At 34.7% G+C, this 23,869-nt stretch overlaps 4 protein-coding genes across 4 annotated transcripts; 1 reads left to right on the forward strand and 3 right to left on the reverse strand.

Annotated features, from left to right (window-relative positions):
- Positions 1-31: 31 nt before the first annotated feature.
- Positions 32-981, reverse strand: LOC129296219 (uncharacterized). Its single transcript, XM_054934809.1, has 2 exons — positions 900-981; positions 32-619 (listed from the first exon to the last, which is right to left on the reverse strand). The coding sequence occupies exons 1-2, from the start codon at positions 979-981 to the stop codon at positions 45-47; spliced, it is 657 nt and encodes a 218-aa protein (XP_054790784.1). The 3' UTR covers positions 32-44.
- A 4,386-nt stretch (positions 982-5,367) lies between these two features.
- Positions 5,368-8,854, forward strand: LOC129296218 (pentatricopeptide repeat-containing protein At3g54980, mitochondrial-like). The gene has a single exon (XM_054934808.1). It carries the CDS (start codon positions 5,583-5,585, stop codon positions 8,139-8,141), a length of 2,559 nt encoding a protein of 852 aa, XP_054790783.1. The 5' UTR covers positions 5,368-5,582; the 3' UTR covers positions 8,142-8,854.
- Positions 8,855-10,427: 1,573 nt separating this feature from the next.
- LOC129296221 (pentatricopeptide repeat-containing protein At5g16420, mitochondrial-like) lies at positions 10,428-13,454 on the reverse strand. Its single transcript, XM_054934812.1, has one exon. It carries the CDS (start codon positions 13,437-13,439, stop codon positions 11,748-11,750), a length of 1,692 nt encoding a protein of 563 aa, XP_054790787.1. The 5' UTR covers positions 13,440-13,454; the 3' UTR covers positions 10,428-11,747.
- Positions 13,455-17,814: 4,360 nt separating this feature from the next.
- On the reverse strand, positions 17,815-23,863 carry LOC129296220 (dol-P-Glc:Glc(2)Man(9)GlcNAc(2)-PP-Dol alpha-1,2-glucosyltransferase-like). Its single transcript, XM_054934810.1, has 8 exons — positions 23,821-23,863; positions 23,625-23,713; positions 21,794-22,127; positions 19,730-20,000; positions 19,438-19,575; positions 19,151-19,355; positions 18,340-18,482; positions 17,815-18,252 (listed from the first exon to the last, which is right to left on the reverse strand). The coding sequence occupies exons 1-8, from the start codon at positions 23,821-23,823 to the stop codon at positions 17,993-17,995; spliced, it is 1,443 nt and encodes a 480-aa protein (XP_054790785.1). The 5' UTR covers positions 23,824-23,863; the 3' UTR covers positions 17,815-17,992.
- Positions 23,864-23,869: the final 6 nt, after the last annotated feature.

The following is a 23,869-nucleotide window of genomic DNA, read 5'->3' on the forward strand; positions in this document are numbered from 1 at the left end:
TTTAACTCTGAAACCATATATTAAATTAAAGTAGAAATAAAATATCAACAGATATTATTATCATTATCATTATTATCATTATTATTTTGAGCAAATAATTCTAATCTCCTTCTAGGAATTTTCCCAAGCACCAGATCGTTCACTTTTCCAAGTGAAAAAATTTGAAAAATAAAAAATAGTGACTGCCTCACATGGCTTCGGGGTGGTGCTTTCCCTCTACATGCTTGACGCTTGCAGGAAGGCATATCATCAAACTGATTAGCAGGAAGCTCCTCCGACAACGGCCCAACATAGAATTCAACAGTATTTGATTTCTCATTGACTTTGATTCTGGTCACAGGCAGCCATATGAACAGCTTCTTCACCTGTATTCTAGACACGTTGGACATCGATCCGTAAGTAAGCTTGTCGATAATCACCTCATCGTAATAAACCAAACGGTCAAACTGCACGTAACAAGGCTTTCGGTGTTCTACGTGGAAGGATCCGTCATCGGAGAGAGCGTAGGATTTAACAATTTTGGGAAGAAGACCCTTGGGGAGGTTGTATTTGGTGAGCAAATCATGGACGATGGGATCAGATCGCAGAGGAAGGCCCCGGAGAGGTAGGGGGAGATAAGCTCAGGAAAGCGCTACTAGAAGAAGTGAGCAGAAGAAGAAAATGGGTAAGATGCTCAGAAGCACCGATACATGAAAATGGCTGGCGTGTCCATGTCAATACATATTTAACATGGACACGCGTTCAGGACACGAAAATAGCATGTCTGTTTTCCCAGTTTTTGGCAAACAAGGGCGGACATGAGATGAGACGAGCGGACACGGGCGAATGCGGGTCGAACATGGGTGGATACGAAACTCTGTGTTTTTCACTTCTTTTTACTCAATCCCAACTCCAGAAACCCGATACCCTAAGATTTCCAACTCCATTTGATCCCTTTTGCGTGTTTGTCGCTCTGTCGCTCGCTGCCTCATCGACCGTCATCCTTCTTCAATGGTACTTCTTCAGTTGACTCGTTGGCGATTTCACTTCTCACTTCGCTCGCTAACTCGTCGTCTAAGCTCTTCCTCAACGTCTCTATCTCTTCAGTCTTCAATCTTCAGTCTTGGTAATTTATCTTCATTCTTCACGTATCAGTGCTTTTCAGCGTCTCTATATCTTCACTTCTTTTATTGCTCAATGCTGGATATTTATTGCTCTCAATCTCCAAGTTGGTATTACTGCTGTGCTGGATATTTATTGCTCAATGCTCACTAGTCATTGCTGAACCGAGAGAGGCAGAGCTACCTGATCAGTTTTCCCAATTTAATGTTGAATTATTGATTGAATTTTTTTTATTTAGATGGATTATTTTGCTGAGTTAAAGATTAATTTATTTTAAATTTTTATTAGCTCTCTTTATGTTAAAATTGCAGGAAATTGTTTACAATTTTTCAATAGAAATTAAATCTGCAATGATTTCTAATTCTAGACTTGGTGGTAGTTTAGGAGGTGTGAATTCTCAATTTCAATCTAGTAATGAAAGACAGAAAGAGAGTACTCCTTTATGGGCTTTTGTAACTTTGGTTCTTTAAGAAAATGAAGGGAAAGGTGAGAATAGAAGTTGGAAGTGTAATTATTGTAATAATCAATATAATGGCCCTTATTTTAAAGTTAAATTTTATTTGTTAGGGACCTCTAAAAACGATATTATTATATGCCCTAAAGTTGATGATAGTTGTTTAGGTGAAATGTGAAAAGCTCAAGAGGAGGTTGAGAATAGAACAAATCAAGACATGTGCCATTGCCAACTCCAACTGAGAGCTTATCCCCTTTATGACAAAGGGTTCTACCCCTATTCAAAGTGAACACAATTAGGAAAAAAGGAAGGCAACAAATATAATAGAAAGAGCTTTCCAACAAAGAGCTAGAGATAAATTAACTGCTGAAATTGCTAGAATGTTCTATTTAGCTGGCTTGTCTTTCAATTTGGCACGTAACCCATATTATATTAGTGCATTTCAATATGCTGCCAACAATGTAATTCCTGGTTTTAAACCTCCTTGTTATAATACACTAAGATCTACTTTGTTGCAAAAAGAAAGGGCCAATGTTAAAAAGTAACTTAAATCAATCAAAGGGACTTGAAATCATATGAGGATAAGTATAGTTATAGATGGTTGGACAGATGTTCAAAGAAGGCTATTAATTAATTTTATGGCTGTAAGTGATGGAAGTCCTATGTTTTTAAAGGCAATTAATGCAACTAGTGAGTATAAAGATAGATTTTACATGGCTGACTTGATAAAAAAAGTGCTTAAAGAAGTGGGGTCTCATAAAGTTATTCAAGTAATCATTGATAATGTACCTATTTGTAAATTTGCCGGTAAGATGGTGGAAGATGAATATCCTCACATCTTTTGGATATCATGTGTGGTGTATACACTTAATCTTGCCTTGAAGAATATATGTGCAGCAAAAAATACAAAGGCAAATAAAATTATTTATAGAGAATGCCATTAGATCATTGGGGTGAGGGATGATGCAGTTTTTATCCGAACATATATCATGAATCATTCTATAAGATTGGCCATGTTTAATGAATTTGTGCCATTAAAGTTGCTTGCAATAGCCGAAACAAGATTTGTATCAACAATTGTAATGTTAAAAAGATTCAAACTTATCAAAACTTTTCTTTGCACACTGGTTATTAGTGAAGAATGGAATGCTTATAGAAATGATAATGTTGGAAAGGCTATTATGTGAAAGACATAATTCTTAATGGTCTTTGGTGGGAGAAGGTTGATTATATTCTCTCTTTCACTAAACTAATTTATGATTTGCTGAGATTTGCTAACATAGATAGACCCACACTTCATTTGATTTATAAGACATGGGATTCAATTAATATAGCAAATCAAGGAATCAATTTATAAGCATGAGAGAAAATTACTTTTTGAGTACTCTTCATTTTATGAAGTTGTTTACAATATTATCATTTATCAATGGACAAAGAGTGCCACTCCACTACATTGTCTTGCCCATTCATTAAATCCTAGGTGTGTTATTCTCATTTTTTATCATGAAATTCTTTTCTTTACCATTTTTACATCATAACTCCAATTGATGTTATTATATTATTGTAAGTATTATACAACACAATGGCTTGAAGGTGGACCAAATAGAGTCTCTCCACGTAGAGATACTGAAATATCAATTAAGAGGAAAAAGTGCTTTAGAAGGATGTTTCTAGATGAAAAAGTTATGAATGAATTTTCAAAGTTTTTTGAATGTTCAGATGAGTTTTCTTTTCTTGATTCCATATAAAATAGATGGATATTAGAGCCTAAGGTTTGGTGGAGCAATCATGGTACTGATGCTCCTAAACTCTAAGGGACTGCATTGAAACTTCTCAATCAACCATTCTTATCATCTTGTTGTGAAAGTGATTGGAGCACTTACTCTTTTGTTCATTCACTAAAGAGAAACAAGATGCTTTCAAAAAAAGTAGAGAATTTAGTTTTTGCTCATTCAAATCTTCACCTTCTTTCAAGAAAGAGTAAGAAGTATTCCACTGAAGAAAATAGATTGGGAGATATTAGTGGAAATTGTTAGGAAATAAATGATGCTAAAAATCTTAAAGTTGCAAGTTTTTCTCTAGATGAGCCAATTTTGGAGAGAGAACTTATAGAAAGAAGTGGTGGTGTCAATGAAGATGAGAAAGATTAGAATTACTTTAAGTTGATAATTATCTTTTGCGACTTGGTAGTGTTTAAGTGCTTAACTATTTATTGTATTTTATTTTATAATGATATTAGACATCTTGAAATTGTATTTTTGGATATCCAAATATTTAATATTTAATTATTTATATAGCCGTACCTGTATCCTAAAATTTTGAAAAATAGCCGTGTCCACGTATCGCACTCGATACTCTTACCCGTATCGCTGCTTCTTAGGTGAGATGCAAATTCAAGGGGCCATGGATGACACTATTGAGAGCTTCAGAGGTTAGAGATATGAGATTGAATTCAAGTGGATTCTTCTCTTGAAACACCCTTCTTCACATTATAAATAAATAACAATGGAAAAGGCTGAATGGGACAATTTGCAATGTTGGAAGATGCATGCCACGGACAATGAATTTTTTTTTGTGTGGGGAAGGAAGCTTCATTGCCAAGAGAAAACTGTACAGTAATTATTAATGACAGTTGGGTTGAGTGCAAGAGATTTAATAATATGCCGAGGTTGTGATGTTTACTTTTGTAAAGAAAAATGCATGTTAGAAGAATTACTCTCATAAAATTTGAGAAGCTCAATTAGAATTACTTTTTTTGAGACTGCTGGAAAAAAACACCAGACACAATCATCGTCTTAAATTATTTTGCAGATTTCAAAAAAATAAAAAACAAAACCCAGATGCTGATTTTCTGAGAATGGTGGAACAGAGAGGATTGTTGTTGGCTGACTTGTTTGGAGTTTCCTTCTACCACCTTCTGTTGCTCTTTCTTTCTGCTCTGGCTTTTGCCGATTTTTCTTTTTTCTTTTTTTGGGTACTGCTCTGGGCTTGGCTTTTGCTTTCCGGTTTGCTCATTTACTGCTTTGCATCTTGCTGATCTGCCCTCTTGAGTTAGTAAAATGATACTCCATTGGTGTACCCAAAAAATAAAAAATAAAAATGATACTCCATTGGAATACTCATTGTGGAGCTAGATAAACTAGCTTACACAGATTAAGAAAATTAATTAAGTTAATTATTTATAAAACATATGTATTAGTTTTGTTAAAATATTCTTTCCTTTAATTATTTACATTGCCAACTATCTGATGTGTATAATTAAAATGGATAGTTTGGTAGAAAAATAATAAGTTTAGTTGATAAAGAAGATTAAGGCTAACGAAAATAGATCCCAATTTTATTGAAAAAAAAAAAATTAATCCGTCATGTGCCCCTTTTGTTATTGTTAAACCCCCCCCCCCGCGCCAAAAAAAAAAAACCGTGAATCACGTATTGCCATTTATTAGAAAACAATAATCACAAATCATGATCTTAATAACAGTGACTACTTCTTGTTAAGAAAAAAATCGAAGCACTGATCAAATCACTTGCAACTGACACAATTTTGTTGTGCTAATTAGTTGCATGTAATCTTAGACTGTAGAGCATGTTATGGTTTTTTAACTTACATACATCATGGGACGATTTTTGAAACAGTTTTTCAAATTCCGCTGACGTGAAGTCGTGAACATGGTCAGACAGTTTCCTGGAGTGAGGGATGATTGTGACCATTCGATCAATCTGTTGAATAACAATATGCCACGTCACTCTTTTCTGTAAAACCCTGCGATCTTCTCCGTATCAGCTGGTTCGTTTGTTCATCTCCTGGCGCACGACGACCAGAGGTTCTCCCATCGGCAGCGCCGCCGGCGACCCTGAAAGCGGCTTCTTCCTTTGAAAACGTTACCCTAGCAGACCGTTCTCCTGCCTTCCTCCTCGCGCCAGAGCCTCATCTTCAGGGTGTGAAGGTTCAGATACCTCAAGCTATGAGGTCAAAGTTTTGAACTTAAATTTCCTTCATATTCATGCTTTGTGAATCTTCTGTGCAATGAGATCGGTATCTTCCATCAATTTCTCTTTATTCCATCGACACAGACTCTGCAATTTCCTGTCCTCAAAACAATTATCTGAGGCTGATTTAAGCAACCACTTTTCTGAAAAATTCCGGTTGTCGTCCCTTTTTCTTGAGAATGTTTCATCAACAACCCATTCAGATGGAAGTTCATGTTGTATGGAACCTGAGGTTACCGAGTCCACTAACTGCACTGAAGGCAGTCCAGTTATATCGAAAAATCATGTCATGGACACCCTTCTAAGATACCTGACTGAGCCTCAACTGGCGTTGAAGTTCTTTAAAGAACAGAGTGGTTATGTAGATTGTATTGATGTTTTCTGTTTGTTGCTTCATATTCTAACACTCAACTCTCAGACTCGTAAAGCTGCTAGGATTTTGCTCAATAATTATCTTTTGAAAAATTTGTGCGGTTCCCCAATGGTGCTTATGGAACGCCTGGCTGAATTGGAGAAAAGGTACGATCTGAGATCAGATCCTTGCGTTTATAGTTATTTGTTGAATAGCTGTGTTAGAGCTAATAAAATAAGAAGTGCTGTTGATTGTTTGAAAACAATGTTTGAGCATGATGTGTATCCTTGGGTTCCACATATAAATATCCTTCTGACGGCAATGCTTAGAAGAGATATGATTGATGAAATACATGACCTACACGATGAAATGGTTAAAAGAGAAATCTATGGTGATCGCTATACATTGCATGTATTAATGCGTGCATGTTTGAAAAAAGGGAAGCCTGAGGAGGCAGAGAAGTATTATGAACAGGCATTGGATAGAGGAGTGGAACTTGATGCAGCAGCATATAGCATAGTTATTAAGGCTGCTTGTCAGAGGCCCTGCCTAGATTTGGCACTGAAGCTATTAAAGGTGATGAAAGATCTGGGATGGACGCCATCTGTGGGTACATACACATCTGTGATTTGTGCTTGTGTGAAGAAGAGAAATCTTGCATGGGCATTGATACTAAAGGAAGAGATGGTGAACAGTGGTATACCAATGAACATAGTTGTTGCCACGAGTTTGATGAAAGGGTTTTGTGTGAAAGGGGATGTGGCTAGTGCATTACACTTGTTTGATGAGATTATTGAGGCTGGCCTCACTCCGAACAAGGTTACTTTCTCTGTCTTGATTGGATGGTGCTCAAAGATTGGGACTATGGAAAAGGCATATGAACTTTACTGCCAAATGAAACTCATGGGCATCCAGCCCACTGCCTATATTATTAGTGACCTCTCACGGGGATTCTTGAAAGTGAATTTGGTAGAAGATGCATATAAATTGTTTGATGAGGCTGTTGATAATGGCATTGCTAACGTAATTACTTATAATATCTTCTTATCCTGGCTTTGTAAAAAGGGTAAGGTTGACGAGGCTAGTAACTTATGGGATAAGATGATGAACAAGGGTATTGTACCAACACTAGTTTCCTACAACATCATGATGCTTGGTTACTGTAGAAAGGGTTGCATGGATGGCGCACTTAATTTGATGAATGAGATTCTTAAAATGGGTTTAAAACCAAATGCCATTACTAACACTATCTTGATTGATGGTTTCTTCAAAATAGGTGACTTTAAACATGCGTTAGGTGTGTTTGGCCAGATGGAGGCTGCAAATATTGCACCTGCAGACTTCACATTCAATACCATTATAAATGGCATGTGCAAAGTTGGCCGAATGTCTGAGATGAGGGATATGCTGAACAAGTTCGTTGAGATGGGCTTTATTCCTACTTCAATCACTTATAACAGCATCATAGGTGGATATGTCAAGAAAGGTGACATAGATTCAGCAATGTCAACCTACAAGGAGATGTGTGAAAATGGAATTTCTCCCACTTCTGTCACTTATACCAGTTTAATTGATGGATATTGCAAATACAGTAACATTGACCTCGCTTTGAAAATGCATAATGAGATGAAAAACAAAGGGTTGAAATTGGATATTATTGCATACAGTGCTCTCATTGATGGTTTCTGCAAAAGGCAAGATATGGAAAATGCAAGCAAATACTTCTCTGAACTTCTGGAGGCTGGTTTGCGTCCGAACAAAATTGTTTATAACAGCATGATTAGTGGCTTCAGAAATTTGAAAAATATGGATGCAGCAATTGAAATGCAGAAGAAAATGATAAGTGAGAATATTACATGTGATTTGCTGACATACACTACCCTGATTGATGGATTTCTTAAAGTGGGTAAATTGAGTTTTGCTTTAGATATTTACTCAGAGATGCGTTCCCAGGGCATTCTGCCTGATATCATATTGTATACTGTTTTGATAAATGGACTGTGTAATGAAGGGCAGCTAGAGGATGCTTGCAAGATGTTAAAAGAAATGGATCGAAATAATATAGCTCCTACAGTACTTGTTTATAACACTTTAATTGCTGGACATTTTAGGAAGGGGAATTTGCAAGAGGCTTTTAGACTGCATGATGAGATGCTTGATAGGGGTCTTATTCCTGATGACTCTACCTATGATATTCTTGTATGTGGAAAGTTAAAAGGATCATATCTTCAATGTGGGGTGTAAGTCTTGAAGAACCATCAACTGGGCCAATATTCGTAGTTTTGGTGATCATAAGTTTCATCCTCTATTGGGACCCAAGTGCAAAGCGAGGGACTCGAGTCTCCCATTGGAAGCATGAGATTTGGACGTGGGATTTGTAGACTTTGTGCTTATCAACCTTACAAGCTCGTTTTTGGGGTTTGATTCTCTTAGAGTCCAAAGTTCCTATCAATTGGTATCACAACCTTCCATTATGTCCCAGGTGCAGCCATGTAGCACAAGTGAATGAGTAATGACATTGATATTGTGTTAGCTGAGGGCTAGGAAGCTAGTGTTAAGCAGCGTGGAGGAATGTTAGGATTCAGTTGCAAGGTACGAGATTTGAGTCTCAGTATAAAATTTTGATACTTAGCTCATGAGGTCATTGTATTTACCAATCTCTAGTTAGCTTTTTGTTTGGTATAGTTGGCCCAACAGTTTCCATCAACCTGCACAATGGAGAATACAGGACTGCAGATATTTAACGATAGAAAGGTTCAGGACACGGATTCACATTAAAAGAATTATACATAAGCGTTTATTTCACAGTGAACACTTTTCCCCCAACCCATATGATGTTGACATGAATGTATCATAGAGATTTATATTACTGTGTCCCAGGACTGCACGCAAGATTGCTTGCAGTATGCAGCATTGTTATTCTTGAAATATAAAAGTACAGCAGTTTTCATTTTGGCCATACCTAGCTTGATTTGAAGGATTTTGAACCTTGATTTTTTTTTTTTTTACCCTAAAAATGAAGTGAATATCACGTTCGGAAGAGATAGCATAGCAAAATTTACCGGGTTATGTCGTGTTTCGAAGCTTATGAGCTTAATGTTCTGCAACAACCCTGCCTAGACAAATTAGGGAGTTTTGAGCGCGATTACAAAATTGTAAAATAATATATTATCATAATACTTATTAAGGGGCCGCTTGGATCTCCAGACAAGAGATAATCTTTCATGACTACAAGATGGGGGTACTAAAAAACTTCTCCATGTAAAGGTTAGTTGTTTTCCTTTAACTTTATATATACATATATTTCCTTTCGATCACAATATAAATTATATAGTTAACTAATTTATATTTACAAATAGTGTTATTTAAAACTTTAAATTTTTAAAAATATTTATATCTTTTCATTTATACTCTCATTAAATACTGTATATAAAAGTCTCGATAATAATAATAAAAATTTCAATGTATGATTTTTTTTCAAAAAAAGTAATAAATAAAGTGAGGGTATAGTTAAAAAATAAACATAAAAATTATTCAATACCTTATATTTTGAATTAAGTAAAGTTCTTTAAAAATGCTTTATATTATAGTTTAAAGGGTATATATTTAATTTCATGTGTTGGGAATATGAATTGGGTTATATAAGTTAGCTTTGAATAACTGGTCATAAAGGCTAAGTTGGTTGGAAAAAATTGACTCAGATGAAAGTGAGGTTTTTCTAGTTTGGATCATATAGCTCGTGAATAATATAAGTTAACCTTGATGGATTAAGGTTGACCTTGTTAACTCATGATTTTTTAAAAAAATTAAAAAAAGGAAAAAGGGGAGAGATTTTGTGGATATAAACCATGCTGGACATAATTTACTTAGCTAGATCAATTCATATATTTTATACAAATATTATATATTAATATTTTGGTATATTTAGAAGGAATCATAAAGAAATATTAAATTGAAACTCATCATTTAGGTGTATTTTTTAAAATAAATGGGTTGATAAGTTAGCTTATTTAACTTGCCCACCCTTAAAAGTTGGGTTGGGTTGATACTTTTTTCAACTCATACGAAAATGAGTTGAATCTAACTTAACTAGTATAATTTAAGTTGGTCTATATTCCTAACTCTACAATCACTCTTCCTCTCTCTACTACATTCTTTGAAGAGAATTGCACATTAAACCTCATTTTTTTAAAAAATAACGAACGTTTAATTTAATAATAAGGGCGAAGTGGTACCAAATAATTGTTTAGAATTTAAAATATATCAAATAATAATTTAAAGTTCAAGTCAACATTGGACTTATAATTTAAATTTTAAATTATATATTAACCCTTTTTTAAAGCTTCCGAAGGATAGTAGCTCCATCAAATGAACAATGAACTCACCCGGTTGTTTTTCGCATATTAACATTGAACTGACGATAAGCTTGCACATTTCTAACTAGGCTTGATAAGTATAGATATTCGGTATTCATCGTTAAAAAATTCATATTGGATCACTCTTATTGATGGGAAAATCTATGTTATACTTTATTCACAAAAAAAAAAAAATCTAAGAACAGATTTGGTGAATGCTACAAGACTGATTTACAGAAAAGTGACAATATGCTCAAATAATAGATTAAAATTACACCAATTCAAGGTTATCTTGATCAAATATTTAACTGGTTAATGTTTAGTGCTCCTGGCACCGACAATACAGCACCCTGTTCTCTCCACATTCCTTCTCTTAGAACCTTGGTTTTGAGAGCAAGACCTGCCATGATGCTGAAGAAACATTCCCTGCATTATTCTTTTCCATAAAGCTAATGGTGGGGTGTATTCAACATACACCCCAAGAATTTCATCACACCTTACTTTCTCCATTTTATGATCAAGGCAACGGGTAAGCATTCTTTTCTTCCAACAGATGGAGGAAATATAACTTTCACACTAGTTGCAAAAAGTTTTGCCACATGCAGCACCAGATGGCACTCAGGCATCGGTCCCATTAGCGTTGTCATTCAAAGCAGAAATGCTGAATATTTATCATCAAGTATCACGTCCGTGGAGAACAATAAATAGACAAGAACTGCTTATACCTAAATTGGGTCAACAGGGTTTCATGGCATGATTTGACCAAATAAAGTTCAATTTAACTGAATTTCCGAGTTCAAAAAGGGTTTGTGAGTATCCAAATTCAGAGAAAACCATCCATAGTCTGAGTCGTGTTTTCTCCATACAACTTTGATTGCATTATTTACTACAGCTTCATCTGACCTCCACAACATGGACTACTGATAGTGCCACAAGCAGCCTTCAACAATTCTTGAACAATTGATTGAGTAACCTGTCTATGCCATCCTAGCGTAGCAACAAGTTAAAGCAATACTAGAAGTTCACCGTATGTCTTTGTTGATAGAATTCACGCACTGCCATCAGCAGAGAACAAGAGAAACCTGCAAATATTGGTTCTCAAGGTCTGTTTCAGCAACGGAGACACCCAGGATAGTTATTTACAGCCCGCCCTAAGCTGTAGGACAAGATACTTGAATTGGCAAATAAATGTCCCAGGTACAATGTAGTACAAACAGAGCTTCAACTTAGCAGATTAAGCTGTGACATGTTGCTAAATGGTATGCTGCTGTAATTAGATCACTCAAAGATCAAACCCTGCAACAACAATTTTTCTGCAACTCCTTAAAGCTCTCAAGTTAAAACTGGACTGTATTTTGTCACATATATAGCAGACACAAGCTCTGAGAATACCACCACATTATACGAAACACCTTGACTGTTACATGTCATCTTCCACCAATTACAAGTTCATGCAGTCTGCATTTCACAACATTGACACATTTTACTCTGCAGTTTATGAGACTTTTGCAGCTAAATTTTTATCACGTCTAGCTTCATTGACCTTACTTAAGAAAAGATCCTGCGTATCACTATCAATTCCGAAGGATGAAGCCATTGCAACTACCCTTTTTATTTCATCCTCCATTCCTGAAACAGAAAGCCCTTCAATCAACATTGAGTAAGTTGTTTTGTTAGGTGAACAGCCTTTTTCTAACATCTCCTCCAGAATTTTGATACCCCCCTTTGCATTATCAACTTTACAAAATCCTTTAATCAGCATGTTATATGTAAAAGCATTAGGAACACACCCCTTTTCCACCATGTCATCCCATAACCTAGCAGCCTCACAAAGTTCCCCTGTCTCACACATTCCAGCAATTAGCATGTTATAAGTCAAGAGACTGGGAATAGAACCTCTCTCCAATTCATCAAACATTTTCTTTGCTTCCCATATATTTCCTTTTTTACAAAGCCAATGTATCAGAGTACTAGATACAGCATTGTCAGGAGTACAATTCTTCTTCAAAAGCCTCCTCCACAGCTCAACAGCTTTTTCAACATTTCCTTCCTGGCACAACAAATCTATGACCTTACAACACAATGATGAACTTGGTATATATTTTTTGTCAAGCATATCATCAAGCAAGTTAAAAGCTTCCCCGGATTTCTTGCCCTTGCAGTAAGCCTCAATCATAACCCCATAAGTGACATCATTTGGTTCAACCCCATTCTCTTCCATATCATCCATTACCTTAATTGCATCGATCAAACGCCCTTGCTTACAAAATCCATCTATCAAAATTGTGTAAGTAGTAGCATCAGGTAACCACCCTCTATCAAAAATTTCACCAAAAACCCTCTTAGCACCATTCATATCACCTCTAGAAACATACCCACCTAAAATTGTAGTATAAGTCACCACATTTGGAATCATACCCATTACTGGCATCTCATCCATAACCTTAATCGCACCCTCAACGTCATTTTTCTTGCAAAGAGCTTTAATCAAAATGTTACAGGTAAAGACATTAGGTATAACACCAAACTTCGTTTTACAGTTTCTAAACATCAAGTGAACCCAATCGTATCGTTTATTCTGGACCAAAGCATTAAGCAAAGTGTTCAGCGATCTCACCGATCGATTAATCCCGAATGCTTCTATCTGCAAGAAGGTTCTAACGGCCAGTTTGGGCTTACCTGCAAGCCCATAACTCCGAGTCAAATTTATGAACAATTGCTCGCCGCATTTTATTCCAGAGCGCTGCAACTGAGAGAGAAGTTCTTCGACTTGATCGAATTCACGTGCCCGGGAGAGTCTCTGAATGATGGCGTGATATGTATCATAGTTGTGGGAAAACCCAGGATGATATTTGCCCGCGTAGTCGAAAATTTGGAAGGCAAGGTCGAGCTTTTGTTGACGGGTGATCATTGAAACGAGACGCTTGGGGTAGAGGCGCTGAGGCCAGGGTTTGATTGGCGGTGTCACGGTGTAGGATTTGATAAGAGTGGAATCAAAGTAGCCGGCGGCGGCGGTCGTGGAGAAGGAAGTGGCTGCGGTGATATAAGGTGGTGGAGAATGCAGTCTACGAAGGCGACGGAGAGAGAAGCTGTAATAGACATTCATGGCGAAGAAAGATGAGTATTCAAGCAAATAGACCAGAGAGGTTGAAGACGGTGGCACCGAGCAGAGTGTAGCTCCGAGCATTTGGGTATTCAGATTTATTATTTACGAAGGTGTCCGTAAATGAATTTTTGTGGGGACTCCTGTGAATTTACATGTTACATTGTGTTTGGATGGCAAATATAATCGATTTTTGGCTTAAAAAATCGATTCTCCAAAAAATTATCCAAACACCCACTTCTTTGTAGAATCATTTTTAGGCCAAATATCGATTATTTCCAAAATATTGGCGAAAATTACAAAGACAGGCTCAAGAAAAAATTATAAAAAAGCCATATAATTTAATAAAAATAAAACCAGACTCTCTTCTTTTCTCTTTTTTTTTTTCTTAATAAAATTTGAACTTTGCATCTTCAAAAAATTGATATTTGGTATTTAAAAATTAAATTATATAGTAATTTATATAACATTCTAATTAAATTATTTAAACATCTTTAATTCTGTTAAAATCAATTTTAGAAAAACAGTATCTAAACAAATTGCGTTATAACATAATCAATTATGATTAAAATCTACCACTTAATCAATTATTTTCATAATCTATTATACTCAACTGAAATCCAAACGGACCCTTACTATAATTGGTTAATCGATTAATTTTAATACTTATACAAATTAAAATATCTTTGTGATTAATTTTAATTTTTTTCTAATTTAATAATATTATCATTTAATGAGGACAATTTAAAAAAAATTCATAAATACTTTTTTAAAATTATTGTTTTACTTATATTAAAAAACAACAAACCATATACTAAGTATAATTTATTTTCACGTATTTAAAAAAATGGGGGAATCTTTTGAGATTAGGTGCAGTAAAATGAGATGAACCACATTTCAAATTTTCGTTAAAAACTGTGCTCATATTTAATATTATTTGTGCCTGAAAAACAACCTCAAATTAATATACATTATATCTATACCTTTGAGCAATAAGACAATAAAGGAAATTTTGTTTAAAAAAACAATGAAGGAAATGCTAGATAGACAAAAATAACTTGAGGTTAATATACATCATATATTCATATCAGATGTTTTAAGAAGGGGCCAGACCGAATAGTCTTACCAATTTGACCATTAAAAGCTTGGTTTTCTTCCAAAAAAAAAAAAAAGGTTCAAAGGGTTGAGCCAGGTATAGAATTGGGAACAGGACAGGGCCAGACTGGTCTGATGCTTTTTCTTATTAAAAAAAATGAATCTAAATTCTAAAATTAAATGACAACACCGGGTAAGTTTAACCTGAACTGAAAATTATAAATCCTCAATTAGTATATATTTTTAATAATTCGCATGATAGATGCTAGTTCTTTCATGCAGATTTTTTTTTAACAGTTTCCTGTTTATTTTTTATATTTATATTATTATATGTGTATATAATATTTTTATTTAATTATTACATCATTAGCTAGACTGCCAGTTTAACTAACTAGATTATAAGAACCATAAAATGCCATACTTTTTGATTCATGGTCCAATCCAACTTTTAAAATACTGCATCATTATTTTCCTCTAAAATTCTCCAAGTTTTTCTCTATCTTCACATATGTTACCTTCACATTTGTTTTTGAGTAAAGGTGTAAATTTGACCATATACTATTTTTTGAGAAGTATATGATAGCTTAAACTATTAAATAGTACAAAATAAATTATGAACTTTTAAAAATGGAGTATCCGGTAGCCCGCCATTAACTTTAATTAACAGATGTTATGTGGGGCCCACAATGACACGTGGCACAACATGGGCACGACAAGTTAGCACAGTAAAAGTACAAATTTAGTTACGAACTATTTTTTAAAAAGCACTGAGTAGCTTCTACTATAAAAAAATGAACCATCCAACACTTTTCCCTCAATTTTAACCAAACAATGTTTATTTTAATATTTATGAGGCCCATAAAGCATCAATCTCTTCAATCTTCTTACCTTCATTTCGAATCTCAGCTTGAAAAGAAGAGGGTCAAAGTTTTTATTTGAAGATATTCATGAAAACGGTGCTAACAAAGTAGAAGAAATCATTCGTAGCTAAATTAAGCTAGAATCAAGCTTCTCCATGCATAGTAGAATCAATCTTCTACTTCATTGGCATCATCCTTGTAAATATTTTCAGATAAGAACTCTTTGAATCTCTTTTTCTTGAACTGATACTGATAATGAAGGCAAGAAGATTGAAAAGATTGATACTTTATGAGCCTCATAAGTATGAAAATAAGTAAAAATAAATGATGTTTATTCAAAATTAAGGAGAAGATATTAAATGATCCTTTTTTTATAATCAAGACTACCCAGTGTTTTTTAAAAAATAATTCGTGATTAAATTTACACTTTTATTATATTGATGTGTTGTGTCATGTGCTATTATAGGCCCTACATAATGGTTGTCAACTAAAGTTAATGGCAGGCTGATAAATACTTTATTTTTAAAAGTTCATAATTTATTTTACACTATTAAATAGTTTAGGCCACCAGATATTTCTAGAAAGATAATTTATGACTAAATTTATTATTTTACCATTTGTTTTTTCTTGACACCTTTTTTCTAGGTATTATAGCCACTTGTTTGCTCAATTTTTGTTTGAATGAAAAGACACAGACAAGACCGTGCTAGGGTTACAAAAGTCAAGACACATCAGAGTCCAAGATGTTCTTATATCCTATAGGCGGAACATTATAGATAGAGAGGTCGTAGTGGTCATACGAAGTTTCACGTGTGAGCAAATTAGCACATTTGTTTGCCTTTCTAAAAACATGATCAACAATAACCGTCCAGTTTCTCATAATAAGCTCCCTTATTTTCTTGATGGTTGCCACTAGAGGATGACTTTTGGAGAAATTATGTTGAATAAGAGAAAGAGCTTCCATAAAGTCAGTGTATAAATTAATCTTGGTAAGATTAGCATTCTAACCAATCTAAAGGCCTTCTAAAATGCCTGATAATTCAACTGCAGTATAAGGTTGATAGCCAAGAAATTTTGAGAAACCAATAATCCAATTTTCTTTTTCATCACGGATGACTCCACCACAAGTTGCAGCACCAAGAGAGTTAACTAAGCCGTTTACATCAAGCCTAATCCATCTTGCCTTTGGAGGATGCCATTTAGACTTGGATTTGAGTCTGTTGTTATTCAAAATATCCACTCTTGATAAAAGCCACATGTCATTTATGATTTGTTGGGTACAAGAGAAGGTGATATCTTTGTCTTGATTGTCATCTTCAGAATACAATCTCTTGCATCTCATTTTCCATATGTTCTAACAGACATGAGCAAAGAGCTTTTGCCAATTAATTTTTCTTGTGCTAGTATTCCCTGCTTCATTTCTTTCATTCCAAGCTATCCAGTCTTGCATATTAAGAGAGAAAAAATTATTTAGCTTGAAAGGATTGACTAACTTTAGCCAAACCTCCCGCACTTTTTTGCAATCTCATAAGATGTGAATTAAAGAATCAGGAGAGTTATAACCAAAGATGCAGTTTTGTTGTATTAGGTTGTGTCCTTCATCGGTTGTAAAATTACTCTGTAGATGATCCCAAGCCGCTTTCCACAAGAAACATTTGATTTTTTCATATATAGGCCACTTCCAAATTTTAGACCAAATATCAATAAATTTTTGTTCGTTTTGGGATTCCAGCTTTTTGTAAGCGGATTTTATAAAAAAATTTCCATCAAAGGAAGGCCTCTAACAAAGGGCCCCATCAGCACCATGAGAGTTAGGAAGTTGAACAAGAGCGATTTGATTAATCACATTAGGGTGAAGATGATGATTAAGAAAGTTGAAATTTCATCTTCTAAAAGGCGTGCATAAATCAGAGATTTTGGTGTGAAGAATAGATTTAGCACCAAGGAGTGCATATTTAACAAAAGATTCAGGAAAAGAAGCCCATTTGTCATACAAAAAAAATATTTGGTTACCTTTATCCACTCTCCATCCGACCTGAGACAATTTTCCCAAATTCTGCAAATACTGCTCCAAGTGTAAGAAGAACTTGATCTATAGACCATTGGAATAGTCATTTTGTTACATTTGTATTCATCCTGAAAAATTTAAACCCAAAGACGTTTAGGTTGAGTGATGAGACCCCAACATAATTCATGATGTAGGTAATATTTTGGTTCTTGAGATTTTTGAGTCCGAGTCCCCCATTTGATTTATCCTTAGTGACACAATCCCAAAAAAAAAAAAAGAAGATAAGGCTTCTTGGTTCTATCAAAAGAGTTTCAAAGAAAATTCCTCGAGCATCTTTCTAGCTCAGCCAGAATATTATTAGGAATGAGCCCCACTTCTTGTTTGCTCAATTTGAATTATAGGGTCCAGCCCCGCTAAATTTGATTTTGAACGACTCCAGAGAGAGTTGGAACCCAAACAGAAGGCAAAACTAAGTTTAGCAAAGTGCGCAAATCAATTAGAACAGAAAAATGCAATGGGGCCTCAGGTACGTCATTCCTGCTTAATTAAGATTTACATGATTACAAGAGAACTTGAAAAGAAAAGAAAGGACAACAAAACAAACTGAATTGTTTTCCAATCAAATAAAATCCCTTAAGCGCATGAAAACTCTCTTCTTTTTCCTGTGAATTAACTTACCATATAAACCTTTGGATTCCAGGCTCATGATCCCAACTGAATGGCCTAAACAAAAACATCATCATTGTGAAAACATTTACACAAATGTATAACATCCCTGTGAGATACCAACGTCCACTTTTATCACCATTACTGTGAAGCACCAAGAAGAAGAATGGTATGGTGTAGTATCTAAACTCTATAAGAGGAGCTGGAACGAGAACAGCAGCAGTAGCCAGAAAGTATGCCAAAACCCAGATTTTATTTTGAAATTTCCCTGTTTGGCAGAAGACAGTAGTTAATAAGCCATAACGTTATAAGCAAATGAAACTTAAAAGAATGCTTGCTAAGGATTTGTGCTCACCCAAGGTACGGATAATGGAAAGCCATGACCATATATAAAGTGGAACCATAAGGTATTTGATTGACCAGTGAGCCATGATGATCTTCCTCCAGATATAGAAAGGGTAGTGCCGGTTGTCAGCGAGAAGGTATGGATGAGCAACACTGCATTAATCAACTAACAGTGATTACAAAATGAGAGTAAAACAGACTAAGAATGCATAAAAAGTTATAAAAGCTGAGTTTATTTTCATCTGAGTGAGCTTCTCATAAACCAGTGTTGCTACATATACACAGTTGACAGAAGACAAATATAAACAAATAATTAGGTCTTTACATAACTGGTTCTGTGATAATCATCCAAAAAATCCAAAATAATAATCATCCTCATATCCTTCAGTCACTGTAAAAAGGATTAATGGATAGCTAGTTTGCTGCTTTAGAGATTAACTCATACAGTAAATAATTTTCAAGTAGTAAAGTTAAGTAGTCATAACAATTAATGGACCAAATAATAATTATTATTGGTTCATTAAAAATGTATCAAGTGCTAAACCCTAGATGAAGCATAGACAAAAGGAGAAATTGATTTTTCGGAGTGATTAGAATTTAAATAGATCGTATTGACAACGCTCCATATTGTAAGATAATAAGCAATGGAAGATAGCAATAAAAAGTACTGGGAAAGGGGAATATAATTTTAACGGCACCTCCACCCTATTTATTGACAAGACAAATCAGTTTAAAATTTCAAAGCATGCATATTGTTGCTAATAATCAAAACACGTAATAAATTTTATGTTCTAAATGTGTAATTAATTTTCTGAGCTAACCTGAAAAAGTGTACAGAGACAAAGCCCGCGGTCAGAGCCATGAACCCCAGAAAGAAACCAAAGGTCATATTTTTCCTAAAGTGCTGGAACTGGTCTGTAGCATGGGTGACAGTGAAATTCATAGGAGCCAGAGCCATTACAGAAACCAAACTGAAATAAAGTATCTGAGCAAAATGCGGGGTAACTGCATGAGCTTCTTTTGCACCTGAAGTGTCAGAAAGACAAGTCAAAATAGGAGTTTTAGTGGCCAAAAATTTACATGGGATAATTAACAGAAGGAATCTTACCAAGAACAATACTCCCATTCCAAAGGACAAACAAAACAAAGGCAACCAATACCATCACAAAGGGGCTGAATGAGATCAAAAGTTCCCACTTCATGTGCCATAACGTTAAAAGGATTGCCCAAATATCCTCAAGCAGGCCTGCAAGAAGAAACCGGATATGTAGTTATTTTAATATTTCATTTAAAAAAAAAAAAACAGAGGGAGATGCGAATAACTTTTCTGCAGCCAGGTTACAACGTCACTTGCTCACCAGCATAAAAAAGGCTAGGCACTAAACAAGTAAATAATAAACCTGAAGGGGCAGGAGAAGATGCAGGTGCGTTGGGCATATAACTCTTGACAGTTTCTGCTGCTTTAACACCCTTTCGCTTTCTCGGATTTAAACCCACTGTACTAGTGCTGCTATCACATGCCAACCCGGGTTTAGTTATAGCCAGATCCGACTCTGCTGTTATTGCATTTTTCTTTCCGTGTGTCATAGCAATGTCTATGATCTGAGTACATGCGACAAAAAGTACCCATATAATATTTGTTTGTCGAATAACCACTGAGAAGGCTCCAATCTGCATAAATAAAATTGGATTAGTTACTCACACTCTAAAATTTAGCATTTGCAAGTAAAATAAATTGTCCATCTTTCACCAAAGTTTTTCCCACCCATATTCCATATGACATATCCATAAATTTAATCATCAACATGCATAGATTAAAGGAAAAAAAATGCACCATATCAAAAAAGCTTCCCAATGTCAAATAAAATTATCACTTTAATCACAGAAGCATCAAAAGTTGCATACAACAGAGTCCAATAGCCAAGTAAAATAACCGACACTTGAATGTTGATGATCCAGAACAAAAAGGGCATGCAAGAAAAAAGAAACATGGAGATAAAACTGTACCAAGCTCAGAAATGAAAAAAAGGATAGACCTTTGAGTTCAAATAGTATCAGCTAATTTATAAAATTAAACTTCTTGAATATTGCCTTGAACTTTGTGGGCATGCAAGAAAAAAGATAACAGAGATTTATTTAGACAATGACATGGACATATGATGTGATTTTCCTGGTTGCTAGCAAGAACCCAGTAAACAACATTGAGAAACACCTAACGTCTGTCTAGTATACGTTCATCAGCCATGCAAGAATGTTAAATCGTGGGGCATCTGTGTATCTATTATTCTAATTGAGTAAAAACAGTTTTACAGGGAAAGGAAAATAAATTAGACATCGGGAGGCATACAATATTCCCAACATAAGATAAGCAACAAAAGAGGAAAACCTAAGAAATTTAAAAAAAGCAAAGCTGACTGATTTCTACATGTAAAAAATTGAATCTCCCTTTAAACTGACAGGATCCAATATAGGTAGGGAGAAATAAGGAAAATAAATCTTTGTTAAAATATGAAATCAGAATAAATTAATAAAGATAAAGGAAAATCTTTAATAAAAGATGAGCAAGAATCTTAAACTCATACAACTAATGAAGCCAAAGGAAAATCTCCACTCATATAACAAAATAATGATTGTATTTCCAGATGATTTCTACATGTTGTGCCTTAGTATTTATAGACAGAAAAATGATTAATAATTCCTAAAAATACTCCCATTAATCCATAACTCAGATAATGGGGCATAACTATCAGAAAAATAAATAAATAAATAAAATTACTAACATAATCTACAATACCCAATACTCCTAAATTTAAGGACCACTCAACAAAACATAAAAATAATCTTAAAAATATTATTAAACAGATAATATCTAAAATAACTTGAAAATAATAATTATTCCTGATATTTCTATAACTACACCACATCACCCATTATCCAATGCTACTCGGTACTCTATCATAAACAAACATGCACAGGGTACCAAAGGGAAGCCATAAACAAAGATTATTCCATCCTTTCCCACAAAAGATGCAGGGACAAAACAAAGGTCATGAAATTCTTCTCCAACAGTACAAACCAAAGAGAAGCATAAACCATATGTTGGCACAAAATTTTGCTCTCCTTTTTTTGCATCAGAACTTTCAAAATAAATCAGAAGAAAATACTCCAAAGTGCTAGGACAAACCTAGTGTTCATCAAGTTTTCTAAAGGTAAGTTTCTGCCTGACAATGTAGAAAGTAGAAACAAACAGGACATTGCTAAATCAGATCTACACATAGCCAAGAATTCTAGATGGCAGGCAACTTTGTTGAAAACCAGTGCATTAAAAATGCACGCTCAATAAGCAATGCAGAGTACTAGAAAAGAGGAGCTCTGGGATGAAAATATTAAATCCACCAAAATAAAACAGACAAATCCCATTGTGGAAGGATAGTTTACAGCATAAACTCCTAAAAATACCTTACCAATGCGCTAAGCCAGTAATTCTTTTTCAAGCATGCAAGATACATAGCCAGCACTGCCGATACAGATGCAACATCTGTATAATAGAGAAAAGTGAAGAACCAGTGGAGGGGATACAAGGATAGAACCACTGCTTGAAGCACCGCCTGTTTATCATCAAGTGTTGGCTTCAAGTGAGTATTTATGTCATAAATAATTATGCTGCATGCAACTGCTAAGACACTGTTGAATGATCGAAGAATTGAAGTGGAGCACAAATCAGCAAATGTTGAAGCAGCTTGCACTGTGTAAAAGCCTGGAAACAAAGAAGCAACATGGGCAAGTGAAAGACAGTACCTGCAAAGTTTTAATATTGCAAAGATCAACCTTGGTATTTGACAGTATCTTGTTTTTAATATATATATATATATATTTTTTTTGGTTATAAAAAGTTGGTTATCTATGCAGGACTATTGAAGTTCCTCAGCATGTTCCTCAGAGAAGAGAAGCACTAAACATGGTTCGTGCATCAATCACCATCATTTTCAAATACTCTTTGACAAAATCAGAATAATGCAATGAGATCAGTAAACAAAACTTTGTATAATTGATAGCTCAACTTATTCTGTACATAGTATTCAATTATTTTAAAAAACATCATTGCACAAACTTAATATTTAATGACTTAAGATCCTAATACTGTAGTCTAAACATAAAAGGACAAAAAAAAATCTAATTATAAATTGCAGCAATTTCATCAATGTTATCCTTCTAGATTACTCATCAATGCAACTTAGGGCCTGTTTGGGTAACCCTCAAGCACATTTAAACCACATCTAGGATGTTCTCTTGTCAAATCCAACAAATAGTTGGATTCTCCAAATGCACTTTTGCCAGATGTAAACTGAAAACCAAACATATACTTAATGCCTTGAGTTTAAACTAGAGCAACTCATCTCTCTAATTATCATATTCAAGCAATGGAATATGATAGTTAAAGGGGCTGAAGGATGATAAATAACCTCCTATAAGTCAGAGGGAGCTTAAAATTATCTTTGAATACTTTCTTTGGGACTTAATTGCAGTTTTAATTCCTCCAGTTTTTAAAAATTTTCAAATATTGGTCTCCCTAGTTTCAATTGAACAATGTTGCCCTCTTCAATTTGAACGAGGCTTCTACCACTTCATCTCCATGTCAACAAAGAGAGTTGCAACAACAAAGGTAATTCCCCATCGGAAAATATGGCATTGGCATGTCAACAGAAACAACATCAAGTCAACAGCACATTGACTGAGTGACCTGACAACTAAGAGAGCATATAAGCCTTTTTATTTTCAAATAAGTAGATGAAAAGGATAGGCCTAATTGAAACTGGAGATGACTAAATAGTTCTGCAAGAAAACTAGAGAAATAAGATTGCTCTGATAATAACTATAGAAACTATGTTGATTTACTGAGAAAATTAGAAGAATCAAAAGAGCATTTTAGCAAACAAACCTTCAAAGGAATATACTCTAGAAAATATCATAATTCCAGGTCACATAATGGACCTAGTTATAAATCTTATTCAGTAACTCTGTGTCTGCTTCTGATGGCACAGCGCATAATATACACAAAATTCAACACCACTGTATGAGTTTTTGCTTGAACACAAATTAGTATGTGTGCAACAATCCATAAATTATTTAGGACTTTCTAACCACTGGAAGCCATAGTTAGGAAGTAACTTTTTTTTTTTTTTTGTCTTTTTATATTCCTTTATCATTTCATTCAGTCCATCAGATCAATCAGCTATAGTATTATTCTTTATTCAATGTATAGGGCAACAAGCATCAAGTTTCCAAGAACAATACAGGCCAGGAGGTGTAGTAATCATAGGATCCCAACTTCCAAAATCTCCCTTGCAGTATTTCTGAACCTGTGGTATATGAAATATCTCATCCTGCAAAAACAAGAGCATTAACCATATCGAAAGTCATGCAAATTTCTTCAAATCATTTATAGGAATTGCATTGATTTATCCCTCCGAGTTTCAACAACTTTGCTTACCATATATGGCTCAGGAACAATGTGATTGACGAGTATGGTGATAGGAATA

This window comes from Prosopis cineraria, unplaced genomic scaffold (genome assembly GCF_029017545.1).
Source record: "Prosopis cineraria cultivar Desert tree isolate PC_DT_omini unplaced genomic scaffold, ASM2901754v1 PC284, whole genome shotgun sequence".
In the NCBI taxonomy this organism is placed as follows: Eukaryota; Viridiplantae; Streptophyta; class Magnoliopsida; order Fabales; family Fabaceae; genus Prosopis; species Prosopis cineraria.

Coding starts and splice junctions, on each gene's coding strand:
- LOC129296221 (XM_054934812.1), bottom strand. CDS start 13,439: ATGCTCGGAGCTACACTCTGCTCGGTGCCACCGTCTTCAACCTCTCTG.
- LOC129296219 (XM_054934809.1), bottom strand. CDS start 981: ATGACGGTCGATGAGGCAGCGAGCGACAGAGCGACAAACACGCAAAAG. Junction 620..899: donor TGGAAATCTTAGGGTATCGG/GTTTCTGGAGTT, acceptor CGCTTTCCTGAG/CTTATCTCCCCCTACCTCTC.
- LOC129296218 (XM_054934808.1), top strand. CDS start 5,583: ATGAGATCGGTATCTTCCATCAATTTCTCTTTATTCCATCGACACAGA.
- LOC129296220 (XM_054934810.1), bottom strand. Junction 22,128..23,624: donor ATTACTACACCTCCTGGCCT/GTATTGTTCTTG, acceptor AAAACTTTGCAG/GTACTGTCTTTCACTTGCCC. Junction 19,356..19,437: donor GAATGGGAGTATTGTTCTTG/GTAAGATTCCTT, acceptor CTGACACTTCAG/GTGCAAAAGAAGCTCATGCA.